Genomic DNA, 25,447 nt, shown 5'->3' with positions numbered 1-25,447 from the left:
GATGACTTGATTTCTTTTTCAACTAGTTTGTTACTGGCATATAAAAACTCTTTTTTTTTTAATTTCAGATTAATATGAGGGTACAAATGATTAGGTTACAATTGTTTGCGATTCTAATGTTAAGTTCAAGTTGTAATTGAGCCCTTCAACCAGGGGGTGTGCTGTATACCCTTACATTGTGTACAGTAGTACTATTGACCTTTGTATGTTGATTTTGTATCCTGAGATTTTTTGGTGGAGTCTTCAAGTTTTTCTAAATATAACACCATGTCATCTGCAAAGAGGGACCATTTACCTCCGTCTTTTCTAATTTGGATCCCCTTTACTTTTTTCTTTCTCTTGCCTGATTGCCAGGACTTCCAGTAACTATGTCAAATAGGACTGGTAAAAGTGGGCATCCTTGCCTAGTTCCAGTTCTTCAAGGAAAAGCTTCTGGCATATCCCTGTCCAATATGATGTTAGCAAGGGATTTGTCAAATATGGCCTTTATTAGATTGAGATATGTTCCTTCTATGCCTCGTTTTTTGAGAGCTTTATCAAATGCTTTTTCTCCATCTATTGAGTTGAATATATGCTTTTGTCTTTCATTCTGTTGATTTATTATGTTTATTGATTAACACCTGTTGAGCCATCCTTATATACCTAGGAGAAAGTCCACTTGATCATGGTATACTTTTTTATGTGCTGTTGGATTCAGTTTGCTGATATTTTATGGAGGATTTTTGCATCTTTGTTCATTAGGATTATGAGCCTGTCGTTTTTGTTGTTGTTGTTGTTGTTTCCTCATCTGGTTTGGGTTTCAAGGTAATTCTGGCCTTACAAGAATTTTTTCCTATTCTATTTTCTGGAATAGTTTGAAAAGAATTTGGTATTAGCTCTTCTTTATAAATTTGGTAGAATTAGGCAGTACAGGCTTCAAGTCCTGGGGTTTTCTTTGTTGGGAGATACTTTATTACTGATCTGATCCATTATCCATAATAGTGTCTGATGGTGTTTTATTTCTCTGGTATCAGTCTTTTTCATTTCTAATTTTGTTTGAGTCCTTCTCTTTCTTTCTTGGTGGGTCTAGCTGTTGGTTTATCAATTTCATTTATCTTTTTAAAAAACCAACTTTTTATTATATCCTTTGTATTGTTTTTTAGTCTCTATTTCATTTATTTCTGCTATGATCTTTATTATTTCTTTTCTTCTCTAATTTAGGGTTTGGGTTGTTTTTGCTTTTTTGGTCCTTGAGTTGTGTCCTTATGTTATTTGAAAACTTTCTACTTTTTTGATGTAAGAATGTATTGCTATAAACTTTCCGTATAGCACTGCTTTTATTATCTCCCATAGGCTTAAGAAGGAAATAAGGAAGTTTCTTTAAAAAAATGTAAATAGACAATTTTTCATTGACCCTGTGATTGTTCAGGGGCATGCAGTTTAAATTCCACATATTTGTACAATTCCTAAGGTTCCTCTTATTACTGATTTCTAGTTTTTATTCCATTGTGTTCTATCCAGGAGAATGTTCCATGTGCTGATGGGAAGAATGTGTGTTCTGTAGCTGTCGAATGAAACTTCTATAAATCTCTGTTAGGTTCATTTGTTCTAAAGTTCAGTTTAAATCCAAAGTTTCTTTGTTGATTTTTTAAGTGGGGTGGTAGGAGTTCCCAGGTATTGTTGTATTGAACTCTCTCTCTCCCTTTAGATCTAATAATATTTGCTTTATATATCTAGGTGCTCTGGTGTGGGGTGCATACATACTTAGAACTGTTATGTCCTGTTGTTCAATTGATCTTTTTATCATTATATAATGACCTTCTTTGTCTCTTTTTACTGTTTTTGACTTAAAGTATGTTTTATTTGATATAAGTATAGCTATTTCTGCCCTGGTTCCCATTTGTGTGGAATATGTTTTCCATTCCTTTACTTTCAGTCTATATTTGTGCTTATAGAAGTGAGTTTCCTGTAGGCAACTTATAGTTAGATCATTTTTCCTTGTTTATTTTGAGACAGAATCTCACCTCTGTTTCTCTAGGCTAGAGTGCTATGGCATCATAGCTCACAGCAACCTCAAACTCCTGGGGATCAAGGGATCCTCTTGTCTCAGCCTCTCAAGTAGCTGGGACTACAGGCACCCACCACAATGCCTGGATAATTTTTCTAATTTTTTTTTTTTTTAGTAGAGACAGAGTCTCACTCTTGCTCAGGCTAATCTTAAACACCTGAACCCCAAGCAATCTGCCCACCTTGGCCTTCCAGACTGCTGGGATTAAAGGTATGAGCCACCAGGCCTGATCTATTAGATCATTTTCTTAAATCCATTAATCCAGTCTATATCTTTTAAGTGGAAAATTTAATCTGTTTAAATTAGAGTTTATTATTGATGTGTGAGGATTTAGTCCTGTCATTTTGTTAATTGTTTTTTAGTTGTTTTCTATATCCATTGTCTCTTTTATTGTTTACCATTGTAGTTTGGTGGTTTTTTGTGGCGGTAACATTTCATTCCTTTCTCTTCCTCTTTTGTGTTTGCTCTACCAGTAAGTAGTATCCATCTGTGTGTTTTCATGGTAATAGAGATCATCCTTTTTTCCTTCCAGGTATAGAAATCCCTTAAGCATTTCTTAGAGGGCTGGTTTAGTAGTGATGAATTCCCTCAGTTTTTGCTTATTTGGGAAAGTCTTAATTTCATCTTTATTTGAAGGATAATTTTGCTGAATATAGTTGTCTTTGGCTGTCAGGGTTTTTTTTTTTGTTTGTTTGTTTGTTTTCCTTGTAGCATTTTGAATATATTCCATTCTCTCCTGGTCTGTAAAATTTCTGAGAAGAAATATACTGTTAGTCTGATGAAGTTTCCTTTATATGTGTTAGATGCTTTTCTCTTACTGTTTTTATAATTCTTTTTGTGTCCTCAACTTTTGACAATTTGACTATAATGTTCTAGGGAGAATACTTTTTGGTACTTACTTGGGGAATCTCACCTTTCTCTATCTGGATGTCTAAATCTCTTGCTAGATTGGAGAAGTTTTTAGTTATTATTTTATTAAGTAAGTTTTCTCTGCCATTGAACTCCTTTTCATCTTTTGGAATACCTAAAATTTGAATATTTGGTCACTTTATGGTGCCCCATGTGTTACATAGGCTTTCTTCACTCTTTTTTATTCTTTAATCTTTTTATCGTATCTGGCTGAGTTATATCAAAAGACCTACCTTCAAGACAGAAATTCTTTCTTCTGCCTGAGCTTGTCTATTATTGAAGCTCTTAATTTTTTTTAATTTCATTCATTGAATTCTTCAGTTTCAGGATTTCTGTCTGGTTCTTCTTTTATGATATCTATCTCTTTGGTGAATTTCTTATTCATATCTTGAATTATTTTTCTGACTTATTTGTATTATTTATCTATGTTCTCTTTTATCTAACTGAGCTTATTTAATATTATTTGAATTCATTTTCACACATTTTATAATTTTTTTCTTTTTTATTAAGCACTAATAATAATAATACAAAAAAAGTAACAATCACATTGTCAAATAAAAGTAAAAGTTTTTTTTTTCCTTTGGAGTCTATTGGGGGAGAATCATTGTGTTCTTTTGGAAGTGTCCTATTTCCTTGCTTTTTCACATTTCTTTTGTCCTCTCATTGATATCGATTATTTGGATTGGCTTTCTTAGGGAAGAATTTTTCTTGTAGATGTATGTATGGTATTGATTTGGTCAGGTATTCTAGCTTTGATTATGAGTGTGTAGTCTCCATATGATTTCTTCTGTTGGAAATATGATCACTGTTGTCCATGATTTCTTCAGTGGCTTAGCCAGGGGTGCTCAAACTACGGACCTCATCTTAGCCTATTCATAGCCTCATAGTCACATGAGGTGGTGTGATTGTATTTGTTCCCATTTTGTTTTTTTACTTCAAAATAAGATATGTGCAGTGTGCATAGGAATTTGTTTATAGATTTTTTTTTTTTAACTATAGTCTGGCCCTCCAACAGTCTGAGGGACAGTGAACTGGCCCCCTGTTTAAAAAATTTGAGGACCCCTGGAGACTGTGGTTGTTAGATGAGGTTTTGCTAGGCATGAGATAGTAGACGGGCCAATCCTCAGGCCCCACTGGTGAAAGCAGTGGGCCAAACATGCTGTCTCTGAGCCCCTGGGTGGCATACATGTGCACTAACATTAGAAGGTCCAGGTGGGCCCATTCTTGGGCATCCAGGTAGCTTGCTCAGGTGCTGATAATGGTTGTGGTGGGCCAAGCAAGTGGGTGAGTTCTTGGGCCCCTAAGCAGTGTGTGTGGTGTAGGCAGTAGTAACACCAGTGGAAAAACAACCCTCAGACTCCCAAATGGCACTCACTGGTGTTAATTAACAGTGGCTATGATGAGCTGGGTAGGCCAGTTCTCATGCCCCAGGTAGGACATTTAGGTGGATGCAACGGTGATAGTGGCAATAGGCTGTGCAGACCCATCCTCTGGATCCCAGGACAAGTACCTAGATGCCAGCAGTGGTAGACAGGACAGGCATAACCCCCCCACCTCCAGATAGTGGGCTTGGGCACCAGTGGCAGGTTTTCTGGGCCTATTTTTAGGTTCCCTGTTGGTGCACACATGCACCCGGGGTGAATGAGGCAGAACAACACCTTAGACCCCTAGGTGGCATGCTCAGATACTGGGGGAGGTGGGACAGTGTCAGGCTTGTTCTAAGATCGCCCCATTGATGTGCACAGACAGGCTGTAGTGGGCAGGGTGGCATAAGCCCGGGGCCCATGGACAGCATGCTGGGCATTGGTGGTGGCTGGCATTTCGGGGTTGCTGTTAGGCCCCTAGTGGTGTGCATGCATGCCTGAGACAACCAACAGGACAGGGCAATCTCCCAGCCCTTGGGTGATATACTCAGGTGCTAGTGGGGGTGACTACAGTCCAGGCCTGTCCTCAGGTACCCTCCCCAGTGATGTGCAGGACACTGTGTTTTGGACCCTGACACTCTGCTGGGTCCTACCTGTGCCATGCCCCTGCAGCCCTCTGGGTCTGTCAGAGGGCTCCGAGAATACAAAGGGAACATAAGTGCTTCTGGACCCCAGGGCAGGACCCCTCTCAAGATGATGTTCTCTGCAGCTGTCTGGGACTCTGGAAGCGCAGGACCCAGCATGAGCTCCCTCTCTGAAGCAGTGCTGTCAAGCAGACTCCAGGGGAGCTCCCTATAACAGTCTGAGGACCCATGGGGTTTGGGCTTTGAGGGGCTCTCCCATGGCTAGAGTGGGCTCCTCCATGGCAGAGTGTAGAAGTCTGCAGTGGGAATACAGACACTGCTAGGGATCCCTCACTTACCCTTTCCCTGCCCTGGGGATGCTCTCTGGACTTCAGACTCATCCTGGCCAGCCATCTGCCTTGCCTCCCTCTGCTTTGGTGCCTCGGGTGTTTCCTGTCACTTCTCTGCTGGAGCAGCCTTCTTTCTTAGGTGTTCTATTCAAAATGTCATTATCTACTTGCTATTTTGGTTCTGAGGCGAGTGTCTAATGCCTCTAGACAGCCCCCTTGAAGCCCCTCTCAGGCTGCGTTCATTTTGAGCTAATCTGTGGACAGACTATAAAACACAAAAATATGACACCAGTTCTAGAATGTTCTCCATAGCCATATTGGCTCAGCCACAAAAGCATTGCCAGGGCTTGATGCCTGGTATTTTGTCAAACTCTCAGTAAACTCTTGACGGATGGGTAAATGAATGAATGGCTCTAGATATGCAGTAGCCATGACAAGTGTGCTTGAGCATCATGTACTGTGTATCTCAATAGACTATAATCGGTTGCTTTTAATGTCAGTTTAGTTTTAATACATTGAGATGAGAACATAGGTATGTATTATAGGAAGATCAATTATGAGTGACTCAAAAACGTGCTTTGAATATTTCCTTATACATCCTTGCTTCCATATTTGACTAATAAGTTCTGAATTTTTCTGTGAAACAACATAGCCCGGGATTGTTGGGTTGTTGTTTTTTTTTTTTTTAAAAACATAATTGCTGTATTACAAAGAAAGCATGAGTAAGAAGCAGGAGAATGGGCCTGCCTTTCAGAACTTTGGATGAGAAAATTCCCAGAAATGTTGGGAACTGCCGGAAATGCCTGGTTGTTAATGCAACTAGCCACGCGGATTCTCGTGGGCTGAAGGCCAGACAGTTCCCACTCTGTTTTGTGACAGCTCCACTCTAGGGAACAAGGCCACTTCCTCCAAACGAGCAGCTGTGTAACAGACCATGACAATGTGGCCAAGATGATTCTCAGAGCCATTTCCCTTCCCCAGCTGCATGCCTTCTTCATTAAGGAGGTGCCTGTGATAAAAGTGAGGTTGACTTTCTTTTTACTGCTAGCATACCTTCGCATGCTTCTCCTGCCTTATATCATAGTTTTTCACCTCCTAAAGGCAGAGCCTGCATCTAAATTATCTTTGCATGTCTTCCCTTTCCTACCTCAGATCACCATCATGCTTAGTCCAAAGGGAGCGCTCTGTAAAAGATCATTGAATGGAACTAAACGCCACTTGTATCCTATCCCACCAATAATCACTCTAATTATTTTACACAAAATGGAATCATCCCTTTGGCAGAAGTCAGAAAAGGCATTTGGAACTGGGACTTGACTTCTCAAATCATCCCCCCAAATCCTGTAGAACTGATCTGTATTATTCAGAGTCTAGTCTGGAGCCTCTCAGGATATAGATCATCTGCTCTGCGGGAGAGGAATTTGTACTGACGTGTAGAGGGTTTAGGGGCTTTCTTCTTTCCGTTCTGGCTTGAGGCACAGTGAAAAGCAGGAAGTACGGTCCGAGACTTAAAAGAACACTTCACATAGAGCTCTGGAGCAATACCACCCGCTCCATGCTTTTTTAGGGGAAAAAAAAATGTTGGAACATAGAACTAAGCCCAACAGCTGCATTCCTGGAATATTTGAAGTGATGCTCATCTTTGAACAAAGGCTCTGTGCCTCCACAAAGGAGAAACAAAACCTGTTCCTTGGCCTGGCTGTGTCTGGGTCCTCTGGAGCCTGAGCTCTTTGAGGTGACATCCTGCCAGCGGGATCTTCTTAGTCCTGTTAGTACACAGCAGGGGAAAGATGTTAGAAAGTGATGTGGTCTCCCTGAATCTTTCTGGGTGGGTTCCCTGCAAATGGCCAGCGCCCTGCATTGTGTATACACATGCATCTCCTGAAGCCAGCTACAGATAAGGCCTCAGCTGTCTTATTCAGACAATAGCAACATATAAGACAAAGGGAAATAATCCTTGGACAGGAAAAGAGAAACCCGTTCTTTATCCCGAAAGACAGAAACTCTTTGTGTTTAGGATAAATACCTAAAGCTTTTTCATGGGTCAAGAAAATGTATTTCTTGTTTATTATCTGCAAGAACCACTTCATAAATCCTTTTCATTTAGAAAGACTATGCCTGACATAGCTTTTGTATTTTTTCTTTCCACAGTTAAGCAGAACCATTCACTGCTCCAAATGGGACCTGTTCATTATTAAAAGTCATTGCTTTTGGAATATTTATAAATCTGTCTTAAAATGATAACCGCGGGGTCTTGACAAATTAATTAAAAAGCTTCTCCTAAGGTGGTTTGGGTGGTTTTGCTAAGACATTTATTTTAAGAGTAACTCTTGGTAGAATTTATCAGCACATTACTTCATATATTCCCAGCAGTCAATTATTTCCCCAGCAAGGATATTATAATTCCTTTCCTGCCAGTAATGCCAAAAATGAAACTGTCCTCAAACAATTCTAGGTTGGTACTAGCCCTTATGTTAGTAATTTTGCCCCCACCAGAAGCTATAAATTATATAAAATATAAGGCTCAGAAAAGGGGGAAGCATGAAAGAGGGAGACAAAACAGTGGTTAGAATTTCAAATAAATGCTAGGAACCTGAAGAACAACAAATCAAACAGGAACTAAGATGGAGAAGGGATTGTTCACTCACCAGGTAAGGCTGAGGGCTTGAGGAACTGGAGCCAACCGGAAAGGAAATCTAAAGTCCCCGTTACTCTGGTGACACTTGGCACTGGCTGAGGTAGGCATAAGTGGAGATTTCAGTTTGTTCCGTCACTAAAAAACAAGAAGGCAGCGCTGATAATGATCCTTGATATCATTTCCTCTGGAATGTACAACATTCCATGTTTCTGCTTTGTAGTCCACCGGACGTGTGTGAGTCAGCCTGAGAGGTGGGGGTTTGCCCAGCCTGCTGGTGGATCCAGGGAGCAGTCAGGCCAGGAGAGGTGGTCTTGCCATGCTTCTTCCCTTTCAACTCATCTTGTACCAAGGGGCTTGGGTGGGTTTTTAATCTCTGCATAAAGAGTGCATTGAATGCTCTGTAGACCATGAATTAAAGAGACAACCAGCTGGCACTTGTCTGGTGTTTAGGGGAGAGCACTTAGCATATATGTAGGCCAAAATATGCTACCCACAGTTCTCTCAATTTATTAGAGTCCATGAGAATAGTATATTTTCTGGATTTTTTGTTTGTTTATGTCTAGACTTACCCAGGCATCCATGGCTGTGCATACCATGTGGTAAGGGCCTCTCTGAGGCCCTCCACTCATGGGGATTCCACTAGGAAACCTCTGGCTCAGAGAACTGTCTCCCCCATGGTCTCTTTCCCTGCAAAAGGATAGCAATATTACATCCATTATCAGATTGCTCCTGCCTCTGTCTACGCCAGGCCTATTCCACACTGGAAGTGAATGGTTGGTCAACCTGGTTGGTGAGGCAGGAAGGAAGGGCTTGCTACATGCCATTCTTCACGTTCTCTTAAGAAGTAGGTCCTCTCTCTTCTGCTCTTCCATATTGTACTGTCCAATGCCACCAAGACTGAGTGGGCAAATCTGCCTCCTAATAGGAAGCACACTTCCACACAAATAATGAAGGGTAAAAGGAAGCCTGGCTGGATAGGTAGATTAGACCCAGATGGTGGGAAAGGTCACGTTTGCTTTGCTGGCATGACATTTCAGCAGGTTCCTTAAAACGTATGGCTAGTGATAAAGAACTACATGATTCTGCCCAAACAATATTTGCTTTTGTTTTTGGTGTTTGGGTCTCTTTCTTGTTTGGGGGAGGGGAGTGTTGCTTTGTAGGGGTTTTGATTGTGCTCAGAAGGTAAGACTGAGATACCAACATTTAAAATTTTGTGCAGTGTTCTTTTTGTGTTGTTTTTTATGTTATTTTAAATAAGGTACTAATAAACTCAGCATTTAAAAAGTAGACCTGCTAAGTAAGTTTTTCTCCAGTTGTGGTCTGAGGATCCTCTGCCTCAGAATTTTCTGGAGGGCTTTCAAAATGCAAATTCCTACACTTTACCCCAAATCTGCCAAACCAGAATCCCTAGAGTTGAGGCCTGGGTGTATGGGTTTATCATTCTTCCCAGGTAACCTTCATGCCGATTGTACTAAGGGCAGCACCTGCCAGCAGACAGGTAAATTCAATTTAAACGTACATGGAAGAACAAACTGTGGGCACGTGTCTTTGTGTGTAGTTATTGCTAAAGCAGATTGTTGACTGTTCTGATTACTGCTGCAATCCTTCTCCTGTGGAGAGGATAGCCCTGCTTACTCACCCAAAGACATCCTTAAAACCCGACCTGTGCCTTTTGAATATATAGCCATTTTGCGTCTTACAGTTAGGTGGTATGAAAACTATAAAAATAACAAATAGTCTTAAAAATCTTAAAAATATAGAGACAAATTCATGCTTTTAAAGAACAACAAGAAGAGCCCTTGCAATTCTTCCAAAGACATAACTTAATCAGATTTTTCCTCTTCTGGTTCTAAGTGGCTAGAAGTGGGAGGAGCTTGAACAGAGGAAGTCTAAGCATTGCCTGCAAGCTGGAATCCTCCCAGCCTTCCTTCTGTTTGGAAGTGTGGGGAGACACTGTGCTTAGGTCTGTTTTGTTTCTTTTTGTAGATTATGCAGCAGATGAGTGACCACCGCTATGACAAACTCACGGTGCCTGATGACAGAGCTGCAAACTGTATATATCTCAATATCCCTGGCAAAGGGCATGTCTTGCTGCACCGGACCCCAGAAGAGTATCCAGAAAGTGCAAAGGTAAATAACATCCCTTCTGACCCTGTGGCTGTGTAGGCCTCCCTGGGAATTCTTGCATGATAAAGTGACAAATAAGGGCTTCTTTTTCCTCTATACATCTCAAATCATTAAGAAAGCAGAAAGGATAATGTAATTTAAACAAAGGAAAGCTTATTTAACTCACTTTTTTCATTGATATCATCGGTCCCTAATGTATGCACAGTAATTGAGGTGATTGTGCCTGGTATTCAAAGCTCTTCAAATAAGTAGTATGATCACTCAAATCTCTGCCCTAGATCTGATGAAATTTATGTTCCTACAATCCGATATTAATCAAGTATAAAGACCTACAATTAGATGATCAACTATGTCATTTTCTGAAAGATCTGAGCTGCCCCTCAGAAAAAGTAATTTGTTTTTTTAAGGAAGAAGAGTATAAATTAACCAGAGTGGTGAGCACTCGTTGTCAGGGCTGCAAAAGAAAAGGTTGTACATCCTACATAGCAAAAAGCTCTTTGTCGAAAAGACAGAGCAGAAAGAAGCATGGTACATTTGAAATTAGCCAACTGGTCCCTCCAAGAGTCTCTGCCTGTGTGTTCCTACAAGGGGGTCGACCTTGGATCTGGGATTGTTTCTTCATCTAAGAAAATCTTCCTGTCTTTCATAGCTCTCTGCCAATCTCATCTGTACACTTTTATAATTTGATTTTATCCTACCAAGCAGAAATAAGAGTACTCACACACAAACTCTTCAAGTGTCCATATTTTCTAGATACTCAGCATCTTCATCACCACCCATTGAAACAAGATAATTATATTTTAATACTATGCATTATAGAAGAGCCTTTAGTGGACATTGATTTTACTTTTTTGTGTCTTAAACTTTCCAAATAATAGAAAACAATTTATGCTGCCTTTTAAATATGCAATACTATGTAATTACTAGGTTTTCCTTCTAATGACAGTCTCCCTCTACACTGATTATTAGAAAGCCATTATTAAAAAAGTATGCCAATGGGCGGCACCTGTGGCTCAAGGAGTAGGGCGCTGGTCCCATATGCCGGAGGTGGCGGGTTCAAACCTAGCCCCAGCCAAAATAAAAAGTATGCCAATAATTTTTATCATTGTGGTTTTCATAACACTTATCTATGTAAAAAGATAAAAAGAAAGGATTGCAGTAATACATAGATTATTTCTATTTCCATGGCTGAAGTCTGAACCTGAGGAAATTATGGGACTCATGACACCAGACTGGGTCTGAGTGAGCTCCTGATGAATAGTGGCTCTCATATTTAATGTGCCTTGGGGGTGTTAAAAATGCAGGTTCCTAGGCTCAGTGTCCGAGGCTCAGTGGTTAGGGCACCCGCCACATACATCAGGGCTGGCAGGTTCAAACCCGGCCCAGGCTTACTAAACAACAATGACAACTACAACAAAAAATTAGCCAGGTGTTGGGGCGGGTGCCTATAGTCCCAGCTACTTGGGAGGCTGAGACAAGAGAATCACTTAAGCCCAAGAGTTTGAGGTTGCTATGAGCTATGATGCCACGGCATCCTACCGGGGGCAATGTAGTGAGACTCAGTCTCAAAAAAAAAAGAAAAAAATTGTAGGTTCCTGGACCCCCACCCTAGAATCCACAATATCAGCAAGACCCCAGGTCACAGAACTCACTTTGAGAAGTACAGGTCTGGATCGTCCATGCCTCCTTAGCACACTGGTCATCTGACAGCCAGACAATCACTAACCACTTCCTGATTCAGTCCTGCGTCTAGCAACAGTAAGGGTAAGGTCAGCAAAATTCCTTGCACCAGGCCCTAGGCCAAGCATTGTGACATGCAGTATCTTATTGAGTCCTTATCACAGCCCTACTGGGGCAGTGTCACCATTCTAGTCTCACAAGGAAGTCAACCAAGGCTCTGAGGGAATTCACTTGACTGAAATTGTACTTTGAGTAGTAGGTAGGTTGAAGGTAGTAGTAGGGGCCAGGTGCGGTGACTCACACCTGTAATCCCAGAACTCTGGGAGGCCAAGGAGGGTGGATTGCTTGAGCTCAGGAATTTCCTGAGCAAGAGTGAGACCCCATCTCTACTAAAAATAGAAAAAACTAGCTGGGTGCTGTGGCACATGCCTATAATCCCAGCTACTTGGGAGGCTAAAGCAAGAGGATTGCTTGAGCCCAGGAGACTGAGGTTGCTGTGAGCTATCATGATGCCACAGCACTCTACCCAGGATGACAGAATCAGACTCTGTCTCCAAAAACAATTTTAAAAAAAGAAAGAAGAAAGTAGCAGCCGGGTGACAGACTGAGTCTGGCACCCTATTCCGTCTGGCTGCAGCACTCTTCACTAACCACAGCCCTGAAGTTTAAGAACCACAGTGCTTCCCTAAAGAAGCACAGTAGATGGTTTCTAGGCAGCGCATTTTTAAGTGATCTTGTTTCTTAAAATGTGCTTTGTTTGATCATCAGAGGAAAAAAAGAATCTGTGGACTCTTAACTGGAAGTTTTGACACATGTTATTCGTGTCAGACGATGCTAATAAAATTCACACTTGTGATTTAAAAGCGGTTTGACCTGAAATACTTAAATTATACTTTGTCACATTTTTCCAGTGGCATTGGTAGGGAAAAAACACGGATAGTTGGGAGTTATATTCAGACTGAACACACAGCCACCAACTTTTGTGTACCACTTAATCGAGCAATGACAATGGCAGAGGAAAGGCGTCTCTAGCAACAACCACATTCTGACACATCTTTGGCTTTGAGGTTAAGGCATAGAGCTAGTGGTTAACCAGTTGCCGCCAGCTCTGTAGGGATGGCTGTGAAGATGGGTGTGGTAGAGACTGTATGTGTACCTGGGGGGGTTCGTGAGCGAAAAGCCGAAAGGCACAAGCTGAACCAATGCTTTATTCCTGGGGGTGGTGAAACAGGTGGAAATGTTCTTTTCCTTCTTTTCCTCTCCCTCCATTCCCCCTGTAGGTTTATGAGAAGCTGAAGGACCATATGCTGATCCCTGTGAGCCATTCGGAACTGGAAAAAGTGGATGGGCTGCTCACCTGCTGCTCAGTTTTAATTAACAAAAGGGTAGACTCCTGAGCCGCAGAGCCTCTCCCTGGTAGCCGGCAAGACCGCACAGGCAAAGCCCTGTCTCTGTACCCACTCCCGTTGTTTTCCTTGACAATCTACTGTGCCACTGTGCTACTAACTCTTGTTTACAAAAATTTAATTTCTCAGTTTAATGGCTTCATTCTGCACCCCTCCCTTCCCTCCCCTCACGGTGGTCCCTACGCTACGGATTTGCTAAACGAAGTAAGCAGCCAGCCTAGAGAGTAGCGATCTAATGAATGATTGAACTGTGATTAATAATAGTAAGGAATCACTCATTTTACCATCTGTCTTATCAGTGTGAAAATCGTTCTGTTGCCAGTATATTCCGAAGGATGTGCCCTTGTTCTGTCACGTGAGCTCCGGTTTTTTCTCTGTATCGTGAGTCACGTTTGGTTCCTAAGAAATTCTCTGATCCAGGGATCCTCCCCCTTTCTCTCTTTTTTTCCTTCTGAACTCCAAAAACTTTTTATCCTGTTATTTTCTTATGCCTTTCCCACTTCTGTTACAGCCACTTTGACCTTGGGTAAAATCCCAGGTCTTGCCTTCTGGACACCTTCCTACAGGTCCACCCGGCCTGACATTGGTCTCTTTAGCCTCCAGCTATATCTGCCACCAACAAGCCCTCACCCCCACCCAGGGCAAGCAGGCTCCTCTGCAGATCAAAATCAGAGCTGCTGTTGGGGGGAGTGTTCACCACACAGAGGCACAACCTGATGAGGTTTGCCCCAGAGAGCTAAATTCCAAAAGAAGTGGGGCACCACACCTAGGAAGGTACATTTAGCACTAGAAGGTTGCTAAGAGATCAAGATCAAGAAGTTTGGAAACACCCCATGGGTACAATATCTTAGAAAGTCTTTGAGTCACATTCCACGGATTTTTGTCTCATTACTGGCCATCTGTGACCTGGGAGGGCCTTATTTTCTCTTATTTTCTCCCTTCAGCTCATTTCTATTTCCCTCCCTACCTTGACTCACCCTATTTCTAGTTTTCTACCCCTTGTAGTTATCCTGGTCTAGCAAAGATAAAAATATGTTTTTTTTCAAAAGAGACAACACATCTAAGGTGATTATTGATGGTCTAGAGTGAGCCAGAGAGAACAGCTCCTCACGCTCAAGGAGCAAGTTCAGGAAGTGATCACCTTGATGCTTGAAACCAACCTCAGACAATGGACAACCATGAATATTTACCTTGGAATTCAATTCAAAGTTCTTCTCTAGCCTTCAAATTTACACAACTTTCAGCTGACATGGGTCTCTTACAAAGAACAATGCCACACTGAAGGCAGAGATCATTCTTTTACCCAAATCTGAAAGACTCAGCCTGTTAGCACGCCAACATCATGGTACTTTCCAAGGATTGGTAACTAATCCAGGCATGTTATCAAACTTCCCAGTCATCTCCACCTTTCCTGTATGGCCTGTGGCTTGTTCAAGATTAAGAATCAGAGAGATTAAGAAATAGCACTTCACGTCTTGCTCTGCTCGCCTCTGTGTTTGCAGTCAAACATTCGTTATGTTTGGTGACTAAGAGAGAATAAGAATAACCGTCATTCATTTCATCCCCCCAGCTCCCAGCAGATGGAAATGAGAAACCCCTGAGAAAATTAGGACGTCTTTAACCGTTTTCTGTCTTTCTCATTTATTTGATGATTTTACACCAGAAATTTTGAAGAATTTCTTCTCCTCCTTTTCTTCCTTGTTGCTTAACTTTGAAATTCCTATCACATGCAAAATACAATTATGCCCATCCTGTAAATGAAACACATCTTGATTGCTGTCATATTTTGGACCGTCTCATCATGGATGAGTAATAACATTTTCCCAGAGAGAGAATAAATGTTAGCCACATGTCCAACTTCACAAATTGTTCTGGGCAGTTATGATTGCCCTTTTGGGTTAAATCTGGCCCTGCCCTGGCAAAAGCAGAAATTCTCCCTGTGCAAGCGTAACATCTCAAAAACAACCACAAGAAAAATAGCCCAATCAGCCAGTTTAAGTTTATTGGCATCTAATTTTTAAAATCCTTATTTCTATCATCCCAAGTCAAAGAACTGTCCTCTCTTACCTGTAGTCGATTGCAAGTGAATAGATTTTTCTTTGTAACAATTTGTTCTGCACAAGGCTGCTTTTCATTTTGTGTCTCTTTTGATTTTTCTTTCTCTCTTTTCTTGTTTTTTTTCTTGAGAAACCACTTAGAATCTGGGTGCCCCTTCTACATTTTACTCTGCACTGCTCTTACCTACTTAGCTGGCTTCTTTGGACTCCCTCTGTGGACGGGATGATGTGAAAACCTAAATTACTTGCAATGTATTAGTATAACTTCGTTGATGTTCTCATAAGCATAATGTTACCTTTGCAAAGGAAGCATTCCCCTCTTGTCCGTTGTGACTTATAAGGATGGATAAGCAAACAGATTCTTTTTGACCTCATAAAGATATGAGGGATTATATTTAAACAGGTAAAAGCTAAGTGAGAATTACTTGGCCAATATGATTTAATTTAATAAAAGGATGATATAGAGAAAATACATTATTTAGCATTATTTCGTCAATTATAATAAATTGCTATAGAAATCAGCAGGCAGATCTTTCCAATGTGTATTGATTGCTGTTTTAAGCTACTGTGAACAGATTACTAAGGTCATGTCTTCATCTCTAAGGGGGGGGCAAATAGTCTGTAGATGAATAATGTAACGTATAAAAGTTGCACATTAGTCTTTGAAATTATTTACTCTTCAACATTCTACAGAACTCAGACATGATTTCCACATGGTATTAGACTTGTGCGTTTTATTTTCCTGATCATTTCGTTCCAGCCCGTGTATGGTCATCCACTCTGTGTGCCAAAACCAGTAATGCCTTTCATGACCCTTTAGGCCAGAGAAGTTCTGCACTGATTTTAGTCTCTTGTTGTCCCAATCCTACACGTATACCAATTACGGTGGAATAAAGTGTGCGTTGTACTGTGGTGAACAGTGTATGTCTCTTTTCTTGCAACAGAAACTGACGTGGGGAATGAAATCATCATTTCTTGGCCATCAGGCACACGATGTTTCTCTCCTATCCTCTAGGCTATCAAATTGGAAATACCATACCTATAAAATCAACTGCCATCAAAGCTTGAGTTAAAATGACATTGCAAGTAATACTTTATACTTCAGGCATTTCAAAAGTATGTATATTTTGCCAGAGGCAGTGGCTCGTGCCTGTAATCCTAGTAACCTGGGAAGCCAAAGCAGGTGGATCACTTGAGCTCAGGAGTTCGAGACCAGCATGAGCAAGAGGGAGACACACACCCCCCCTAAAAATAGCTGAATATTGTAGTAGGCACTTGTAGTCTCAGCTACCTGGGAGGCTGAGGCAAGAAGATCACTTGAGCCCAAGAGTTTGAGGTTTCTGTGAGTTATGACACCACAGAACTCTACCAAGGACAACAAAGTGAGACTCTGTTTCAAAAAAAAAAAAAAGTATGCATATTTGGCACACTGGGCCAGGAGAGCTAGATTTCACCTGTGTTTCTGCTAAAGGGCATCCGTTCCTCCCTTCTACTATGGACTGTAGTCAGCCCCCATGTGGTTCAGTTATGGAGGCAGATGAATGATTTTTTTCTACGCTTATGCAAGACTTCGGTTTCTATTTTACAGTAAGTATTATTTAGGAAATGTGAGGGCTTTTTAAATGTAGCCTTTTTATTTATTTATTTTCTTTTTCTGATTATAAAAGTAATAACTTCACACTGTAAAAATACAATTAAAACAATACTGAAATGTTAAAAAGAAGCACAGAATAAAAAAAAGACCCCAAATTATATCACCCGGAGATAACCACTATCAACATTTCTGAGAATATCCACACAACTATAAATAGATATAAATACGGAATAATTTTACATAATCATGTGGTTCTGTCGTCTGATGCTTTCACTTAGCAATATATTGCAGGCTTCTCTCCATCTCAACAAATAAAGATCTACAACATCAATTTTCATAGCCCATAATATTCCACAACATGGTTGTTGCAGCAGCTCTTTTTAAATTATATGGAGTATTACATCACAGATGGTCAATACACTCACATGACTACTAGCCGGGGGTCTTCAGTCTATCAAAAATGCACTGCCCATCAGTCTTCACATAGCCACAGAGTTAGTTCAAGCTGGTGTATTCTTATCATAACTGAATGGTAATGTGTATGCTTACCAGATGCACAGGCCTGTACTAAAATTCCTTGGGGGAGGTAATTTATTTAATCACAACTTCTCAGTTGACGTGCATTGATTAGTCCTGCATTTTTATTTTACTTTATTTTATTTTGTAACAGGCAGAGTTTAGCTTTGTTATCAGGCTGGAGTACAGTGGCCTGATCACAGCTTGCTGCAGCCTTGAATTTCTGGGCCCAGGTGATACTCCTGCCTCAAACACCTGAGTAACTGGGACTCCAAGCAGCTACTAAATTTTTAATTTTGAAAAATTAATCTCACTGCCCAGTCCAGTCTCAAACTCCTGGCCTCAAGTGCTCCTCCTGCCTTGGCCACCCAAAGTCCTAGGATTACAGGTGTGAGCCACCATGTCCAGATATGCATGATTTAGGTTGCCATTGGCATGGGCAATGAAGCTAAAAAAAAACCCAAATGCCACCTCTGCAAACCTGCACTGAGCCCCAATAAGAAAGGACTCTGCCCCTAAGTGCCAGAGAACGGTGCTCCTCACAGAGGGAGAGAGAGATACCCTTCAAAGGACGATGGGCAGGGGGCTCCTGCCTGATCTTCCAACCTTCCACGAGAATGAGGGAAGCTAAGAGTGAGGAAAACACCCTCTTCTGACAAGCTGCAGATTCCAGAAATGGGAATTTTGCTGAATGAAGAATGCTAGTCAACAACAATTTTATTTTTATTTATTTTATTTATTTGTTTGTTTGTTTGTTTATTTTGAGACAGAGACTCACTTTGCTGCCCTGCGTAGAGTGCTGTGCCATCACAGTTCACAGCAACCTCAGTTTCATAGGCTCAAGCAATCCTCTTGCCTCAGCCTCCCAAGTAGCTGAAACTGCTTTCACCCACCACAATGCCTGGCTATTTTTAGAGATGGGGGTCTCACTCTTGCTCAGGCTGGTCTCGAGCTCCTGATCTCAGGTGATCTGCCTACCTCAGCTTCCCAGAGTATCAACAACAATTTTAGACAAGCGAGACACACTTCACAGGTGCCCACACTCTGCTGGGCTCTGCAGTGCAGCGCCTGTCTTCCAAGAGCTGTTGCTTTGACAGGAGCAGAGAAGGATGGACTGAACCAGAGCACACAACTGAAGGTGAGGACTGTCACAGCATGATGCTGAAGGTGAGGACTGTCACAGCATGATGCTGAAGGTGAGGACTGTCACAGCCTGATGCTGAAGGTGGGGACTGTCACAGAATGATGCTGAAGGTGGGGACTGTCACAGCATGATGCTGAAGGTGAGGACTGTCACAGCATGATGCTGAAGGTGGGGACTGTCACTGCATGATGCTGAAGGTGAGGACTGTCAAAGCCTGATGCTGAAGGTGGGGACTGTCACAGAATGATGCTGAAGGTGGGGACTGTCACAGCATGATGCTGAAGGTGGGGACTGTCACAGCCTGATGCTGAAGGTGGGGACTGTCACTGCCTGATGCTGAAGGTGAGGACTGTCACAGCCATGATGCTGAAGGTGGGGCCTGTCACTGCATGATGCTGAAGTTGGGGCCTGTCACTGCATGATGCTGAAGGTGAGGACTGTCACAGCATGATGCTGAAGGTGAGGACTGTCACTGCATGATGCTGAAGGTGGGGACTGTCACTGCCTGATGCTGAAGGTGAGGACTATCACAGCATGATGCTGAAGGTGAGGACTGTCACAGCCTGATGCTGAAGGTGGGGACTGTCACTGCCTGATGCTGAAGGTGAGGACTGTCACAGCCTGATGCTGAAGGTGAGGACTATCACAGCATGATGCTGAAGGTGAGGACTGTCACAGCCTGATGCTGAAGGTGGGGACTGTCACAGAATGATGCTGAAGGTGGGGACTGTCACTGCCTGATGCTGAAGGTGGGGACTGTCACTGCCTGATGCTGAAGGTGAGGACTGTCACAGCCTGATGCTGAAGGTGAGGACTGTCACAGCATGATGCTGAAGGTGGGGACTGTCACTGCATGATGCTGAAGGTGAGGCCTGTCACTGCCTGATGCTGAAGGTGAGGCCTGTCACTGCCTGATGCTGAAGGTGAGGACTGTCACTGCATGATGCTGAAGGTGAGGACTGTCACAGCATGATGCTGAAGGTGAGGACTATCACAGCATGATGCTGAAGGTGAGGACTGTCACAGCCTGATGCTGAAGGTGGGGACTGTCACTGCATGATGCTGAAGGTGGGGACTATCACAGCCTGATGCTGAAGGTGGGGACTGTCACTGCCTGATGCTGAAGGTGAGGACTGTCACAGCATGATGCTGAAGGTGGGGACTGTCACTGCATGATGCTGAAGGTGGGGACTGTCACTGCATGATGCTGAAGGTGAGGACTGTCACTGCATGATGCTGAAGGTGAGGACTGTCACAGCATGATGCTGAAGGTGAGGACTATCACAGCATGATGCTGAAGGTGAGGACTGTCACAGCCTGATGCTGAAGGTGGGGACTGTCACTGCATGATGCTGAAGGTGGGGACTATCACAGCCTGATGCTGAAGGTGGGGACTGTCACTGCCTGATGCTGAAGGTGAGGACTGTCACAGCCTGATGCTGAAGGTGAGGACTGTCACAGCATGATGCTGAAGGTGAGGACTGTCACAGCCTGATGCTGAAGGTGAGGACTGTCACTGCCTGATGCTGAAGGTGAGGACTGTCACAGCATGATGCTGAAGGTGAGGACTGTCACTGCCTGATGCTGAAGGTGGGGACTGTCACTGCCTGTTGCTGAAGGTGGGGACTGTCACAGCATGATGCTGAAGGTGGGGACTGTCACAGCTTGATGCTGAAGGTGAGGCCTGTCACTGCATGATGCTGAAGGTGAGGACTGTCACAGCCTGATGCTGAAGGTGAGGACTGTCACTGCATGATGCTGAAGGTGAGGACTGTCACTGCATGATGCTGAAGGTGGGGACTGTCACTGCATGATGCTGAAGGTGGGGACTGTCACTGCATGATGCTGAAGCTGAGGACTGTCACAGCATGATTCTGAAGCTGAGGACTGTCACTGCATGATGCTGAAGGTGAGGACTGTCACAGCCTGATGTTAAAGGTGAGGACTGTCACAGCCTGATGCTGAAGGTGAGGCCTGTCACAGCCTGATGCTGAAGGTGAGGCCTGTCACTGCATGATGCTGAAGGTGAGGCCTGTCACTGCCTGATGCTGAAGGTGAGGACTGTCACTGCCTGATGCTGAAGGTGAGGACTGTCACTGCATGATGCTGAAGGTGAGGACTGTCACTGCATGATGCTGTGGCCATTCCCAAGCTGAGGAGACAACACCGGATCTGGGTTTGTTCTGAGCTCCGAAAGATAGCCCTAACTTCAATAGGTGGAGGTGGGGAGCAGACTCTAGAGACTGAGGGACCAGCATGAGCAAAGGCGTGGGGGTGGGAGAGCATAGTATGCACTCCAGAAGCCAGTATTTGCTGAGCACCTGCCATGCGCCAATTAACTCTGCTAGGCCCTGGGCACACAATGGTGACAGTCTCTGCTCTCCTGAAAAATACATGCAACGGGGAAGATAGACTTTAAACAAGTTCCAGCTGGTGTGATAAACATTATGAGAGGAGGATGGGGTGCTCAGAGCATGCAGTAGGGGCAAGCAAGTGGATTCATTTGGCTAAAACATGGAATAATTATAAGAGGATGATGAGACCAGGTAGGTGGAATGTTGAGGGCCTTGCCTGCTAACTTAGCGTATTTGGACTGAACTTGGCAGTCTGTGAGGATACCCTGAAGACTATTCAGTCAAGAAGTGATACTATTGGAGCTTGATCTGGCAGCATTATAGGGGACAACCGGGGACTGAGAAAGACTGGGTTCCTCCAAGTTTAATTTGTTGTTTAAACATCTCTTCTTACCACCAAAATGGAACCTGAAAGCCAGACAATTAACTCTCTATATGTTCTTTCCTAAAGAACAGATTAATCACACCTTCCCCTCCCAACTCCAAAGGGACATTTTCAAGGCAAATGAGATAAAAGAACTGAAGGGTTCTTTGGAAGAAAGATGTAGTGTCAATATCATTACCATCATCATTATCCTTATTAACTCCTATCACAGCAAGTGTGGATCCCATCAAAATGACATCTTCTATTTGAACCATCAATCACCTGCTCCAGAAATAACTCAGAATTTTCATCACAGATGTCTGTAAGCCAGCCTGACAGCCTTGGAGATGAATTCACAGGTTTCCTCAGTTGCTGACATGGCTGCTCTATGGACACACTTGCATTGGGGGATTGTTGGAAAATCAGACTGTTCCCATCTCCCTTTTTCTACCAAATGCTCATTTCTAACTTAGTGAAAGCTGGACCACTTACAAGACAAGATAACTGGGGTTATCGGGCTTTTAGGAGAACTTGTAAGTGCCAGATATATTACTGTCACTATAATTAAATAAAAGATTCAAAGAAGTATGCCAGCAAAACACTTGAAAAAATATTGCCTGGACTGGCCTGTGAGGCCTAAAAGCAATAATTGGGCTTTAGTTCCCGGGAAGCCCCTCTACTTATAAATAGAAAGTTCTATTCTTTAGTTATGAATCCAGAGAAAGAGCTTGGGGGAATTAACACAGCACTAAGAAGATAGCTTCTTTTTTTCCCTATGCTTATACTTTTTCACCCAGCTTTATGGAGGCATAATAGACAAAAATGGCTGTATTAAAAGTATACAACTTGAGGGGCTGAGCACAGTGGCTCACACCTATAATCCTAGCACTTGAGAGCACGAGGCAGGTGGATTGCCTGAGCTCACAGGTTCGAGACCAGCCTGAGCCAGAGCAAGACCTCTTCTCTAAAAATAGCCAGATGTTGTGGTGGACACCTGTAGTTCCAGCTACTGGGGAGGCTGAGGCAAGAGAATCGCTTGAGCCCAAGACTTTGAGGTTGCTGTGAGCTATGACACCAGAGCACTCTATTGGGGTGACAAAGTAAGACTGACTCAAAAAAAAAAAAAGTATACAACTTGATACTTTGATATACAGTCAAATTAACTAACATATTCACCACCTAACCGAGTTCTCAATTTCTTTTTCTTTTGGTGGGGGAGGGTGTTGAGAACATTTCAGATCTTTCCTCTTAGCAAACGTCAGGTATACAATGCAGTATTGTTAACTATAAGTCCCAGTCATCTAATATAACTGAAACTTTGTGCCCTTTGACTGAAATCTTCCTGTTTTCACCTTTAAAAGTAATTTTTATGTTCCTACTCATGTACAGGGAAGTTTATTGATTAGCTAGGTCTTTGGGCAAGAACTCAGAGGAAAATGTTCAAAATTAAACTAGGATACTATGTGCTATGTGTTGAAATTTCTCTGTGTTCTATGAGGGTACAACAACTCTGCATATTTCACATTGATGCAAGAAAAGTTCGGGAACCAAACAATTTCTGATTCTAAGGAACAGCATAGCTTTGTAGAAATTAACTGTTCTACCTCTGGAAGGAGCTTGTGGAATAAATACTGATTCACAGTCCCAGTGAAGGCTTAACATTCCAAGGTGGACTGTGAACAAAGTCATCATTTCACTTACAGGGGACCCAGATGAATATATGAGGTCCCCTAGAGCTAACGCTGGTACGCAAACTGGGGCTTTCTTTCTAGGCTTGATGTTAACTGAGAGAGACGGAAGGAACTTTGTTCCAGGCCAGGATGTTAACAGGGAGTCTGGTAGGAAACAGAATTCATCCCTCCTTATGTCAAATGAAGAGATTTTGATAAATGTCTCCTTCAGAAGTATGAGTGTTCAGGGTATAAACAAGGGCAGTAAGACACCCAGAAACCAGCTGTCAGCAGCACTTCTAGACTCAGCAGGACAAGGACAGTACTTTGGGATAGGGGACAGAGAAGGCAGGACCATGCCCCAGCCGGACACGAGGTTCCAGAGCAGGAAAGAAGCCCCTCATCTGCTCCTTCTTCTCACTCCCCGATCCTCTGATGTTCCCCATTGGCTGAACACAACATGCCCTCGGGAACCCTGGGGATGCCCCCAGCAGAGGTCATCCTCCAGAGAAGGGCAGAGGGCAGATCTGGATCTGCACAATGCCACCGTGAAAGTGAGCTCTCAGACTATCAGAAAAATGGCCATCACCACCTCTGTTTCACAAGGTAGGCTTTTAAATCATTCTTGGCAAATTCCTCAGGCACATGCCAGTTCTGTGGTCTGGTCCTCCCTCCCTCGATATGGCAAAATGACTGGAGTAGGATCAACAACAGAACACGTGTATGCACAGCATGAGGGTGAAGCACGTTGCGTTCCAGACCCATGAGTCCTGGACCTCTTTAGTAAGCACTATGTTAATTCTAAAATTAGAGTAGTCTCTTGGGCACCTGGCATCCAAAACAGCTAGTTGCCTTTTTGTAACATGCCCATGACCTTCTGGTGACATAAAGGTGCTTAGGAGTCTGAAAAACCTATTTTCTGTTTCCCCTTTTCTTTGTACATACAGCCTATGTTGGCAGACACAGCTGTTTTAGTTTTACTTGGTCAAATTGCTCATGGGGATAACAGGCTAAACTAAAACTAGGGAGTTTCCCATTCCTGGGGGTGTTCAAATAGAGACTAAAGGACCACGTGCAAGAGCGGTGGCAGAGAGGTTTCTCCATCCAGCAACATCTGTCATAGCTAACATCTGTACCAGGGCATCATTTGCCACCCTGAAGTTCTACAGTTAGGCCTTTGTGCTTTCTGATTCTGGGTGACTTTCCTTTCCACCTCTACCTTCCCCCGTCTCCCAAATAGATAAGCATTGTCCATAAATAGTGTTGTACTTCATTTTCTGTTGCTATAACAGAATACCATAGACTTGGAAAATGATAAACAATACAAATTTATTCAGCACATGTTCTGGAGGCTGGGGATCCAAGAACATGGTGCTGTCATCTGGCAAGGGTCACCCTGTAGTGGAAGGCAGAAGGCAGAAGCAATTGCATCAGACAGAGGCACCAGGGACCAGACTCACTTTCCAACTACTCATTGTCGGGATAACAAACCTGGTCCCATAATAATGACGTTCACGAGGCCTGTGCCCTCATGACCCAACCACTTCTTATTTAGCCCCACCTCTGAACACTGTTGAATTGATGATTAAGCTTCCAACACTGGAACTTTTAGGGGACACGTTCAAACCATAGCATCTAGCAAACAATAGTAATAAGGGCTCCACTTCCAGCGTGACAGCATGAGGAGCTCTGTGGATCCATTCCCAAGTGAAACTGGTGGAAGTCATTTTTGAAAAATAAACATTTAGGCCAAGCCAGGTGGCTACACCTGTAATCCTAGCACTCTGGGAGGCCAAGGTGGGTGGATTGCCTGAGCTCAGGAGTTTAAGACCAGCCTAAGCAAAAGTGAGACCCCATCTCTGCTAAAAATATAAAAACTAACTTGCTGTTGTGGCAGGCACCTGTAGTCCCAGCTACTTCAGAGGTTTAGGCAAGAGCATCTCTTGAGCCAAAGGAGTTTGAGGTTGCTATGAGCTATGATGCCAAGGCACTCTATCCAGAGTGACAGAGAGTAAGACTTTGTCTCAAAATAAACAAACAAACAACCAAACATTTAAAGTCTCTGGAAATGTTCATAAATGTAACAGCAAAGGAAGAAACATTTATTCAAGAAAATACTAAAGCTTAGTAAGATCAGTGAGAGTCAGTAGCATTTAAAGTAAGACCCACACCCTTCAGCCCCACTCCCAGCTCAGTGATACAGAAATTCCACTATGACTAGTGGAGCTAAGAATACAAGTCTCCCTTTCCCCAACAGCCCCATTCAAAAAGAAGGGACGGGATGTCACCATTGCTCATCCTGCCACCACCCACCCCACTACTTGCTGCTTAGACAAAGGTGTCAGTGAATAGAGCCATAATGTGGGATCTCTCTTCTTCCCACAGCCCCACTTTTGAGGGACAGAGTCTCTAGGGGTTGAAAATGTGGCACCAATAAGAAGACTGGGGCCTGAACTCCATTCCCCTGCTTGTGGGTCAGGAATTCTAACTCAGATCAAAAAGACTTGCGTCTACTGCCTCCTCTCCAACTAGCACTTACCAATTAAACAAGGGTGTTACCCAGAGATAAAAGGGCTATTCTCCCTGCCCCCAGCTCCAGGGCAA

General features: G+C 43.0%; 1 protein-coding gene and 1 long non-coding RNA gene across 2 annotated transcripts in view; one reads left to right on the top strand and one right to left on the bottom strand.

Annotated features, from left to right (window-relative positions):
• The window catches only part of DDAH1 (dimethylarginine dimethylaminohydrolase 1), a 128,722-nt gene extending 112,609 nt beyond the window's left edge, over positions 1-16,113 (top strand). Inside the window, exons 5-6 of the mRNA XM_053591583.1 lie at positions 9,918-10,061; positions 13,019-16,113. Of these exons, the coding sequence (XP_053447558.1) occupies positions 9,918-10,061; positions 13,019-13,135 (261 nt within the window). The 3' untranslated portion in view covers positions 13,136-16,113. The remainder of the gene's footprint in view (positions 1-9,917; positions 10,062-13,018) is intronic.
• Positions 5,805-10,839, bottom strand: LOC128586058 (uncharacterized). The gene is made up of 4 exons (XR_008380174.1): positions 10,780-10,839; positions 8,501-8,618; positions 7,942-8,066; positions 5,805-7,059 (listed from the first exon to the last, which is right to left on the bottom strand). It is a non-coding gene; the product is annotated as an uncharacterized LOC128586058 (long non-coding RNA).
• Positions 16,114-25,447: the final 9,334 nt, after the last annotated feature.

This window comes from Nycticebus coucang, chromosome 5 (genome assembly GCF_027406575.1).
Source record: "Nycticebus coucang isolate mNycCou1 chromosome 5, mNycCou1.pri, whole genome shotgun sequence".
Classification (NCBI taxonomy): Eukaryota; Metazoa; Chordata; class Mammalia; order Primates; family Lorisidae; genus Nycticebus; species Nycticebus coucang.
Note: the sequence above shows the minus strand (reverse complement) of the source record. Positions and strands in the feature narration are given on the sequence as shown.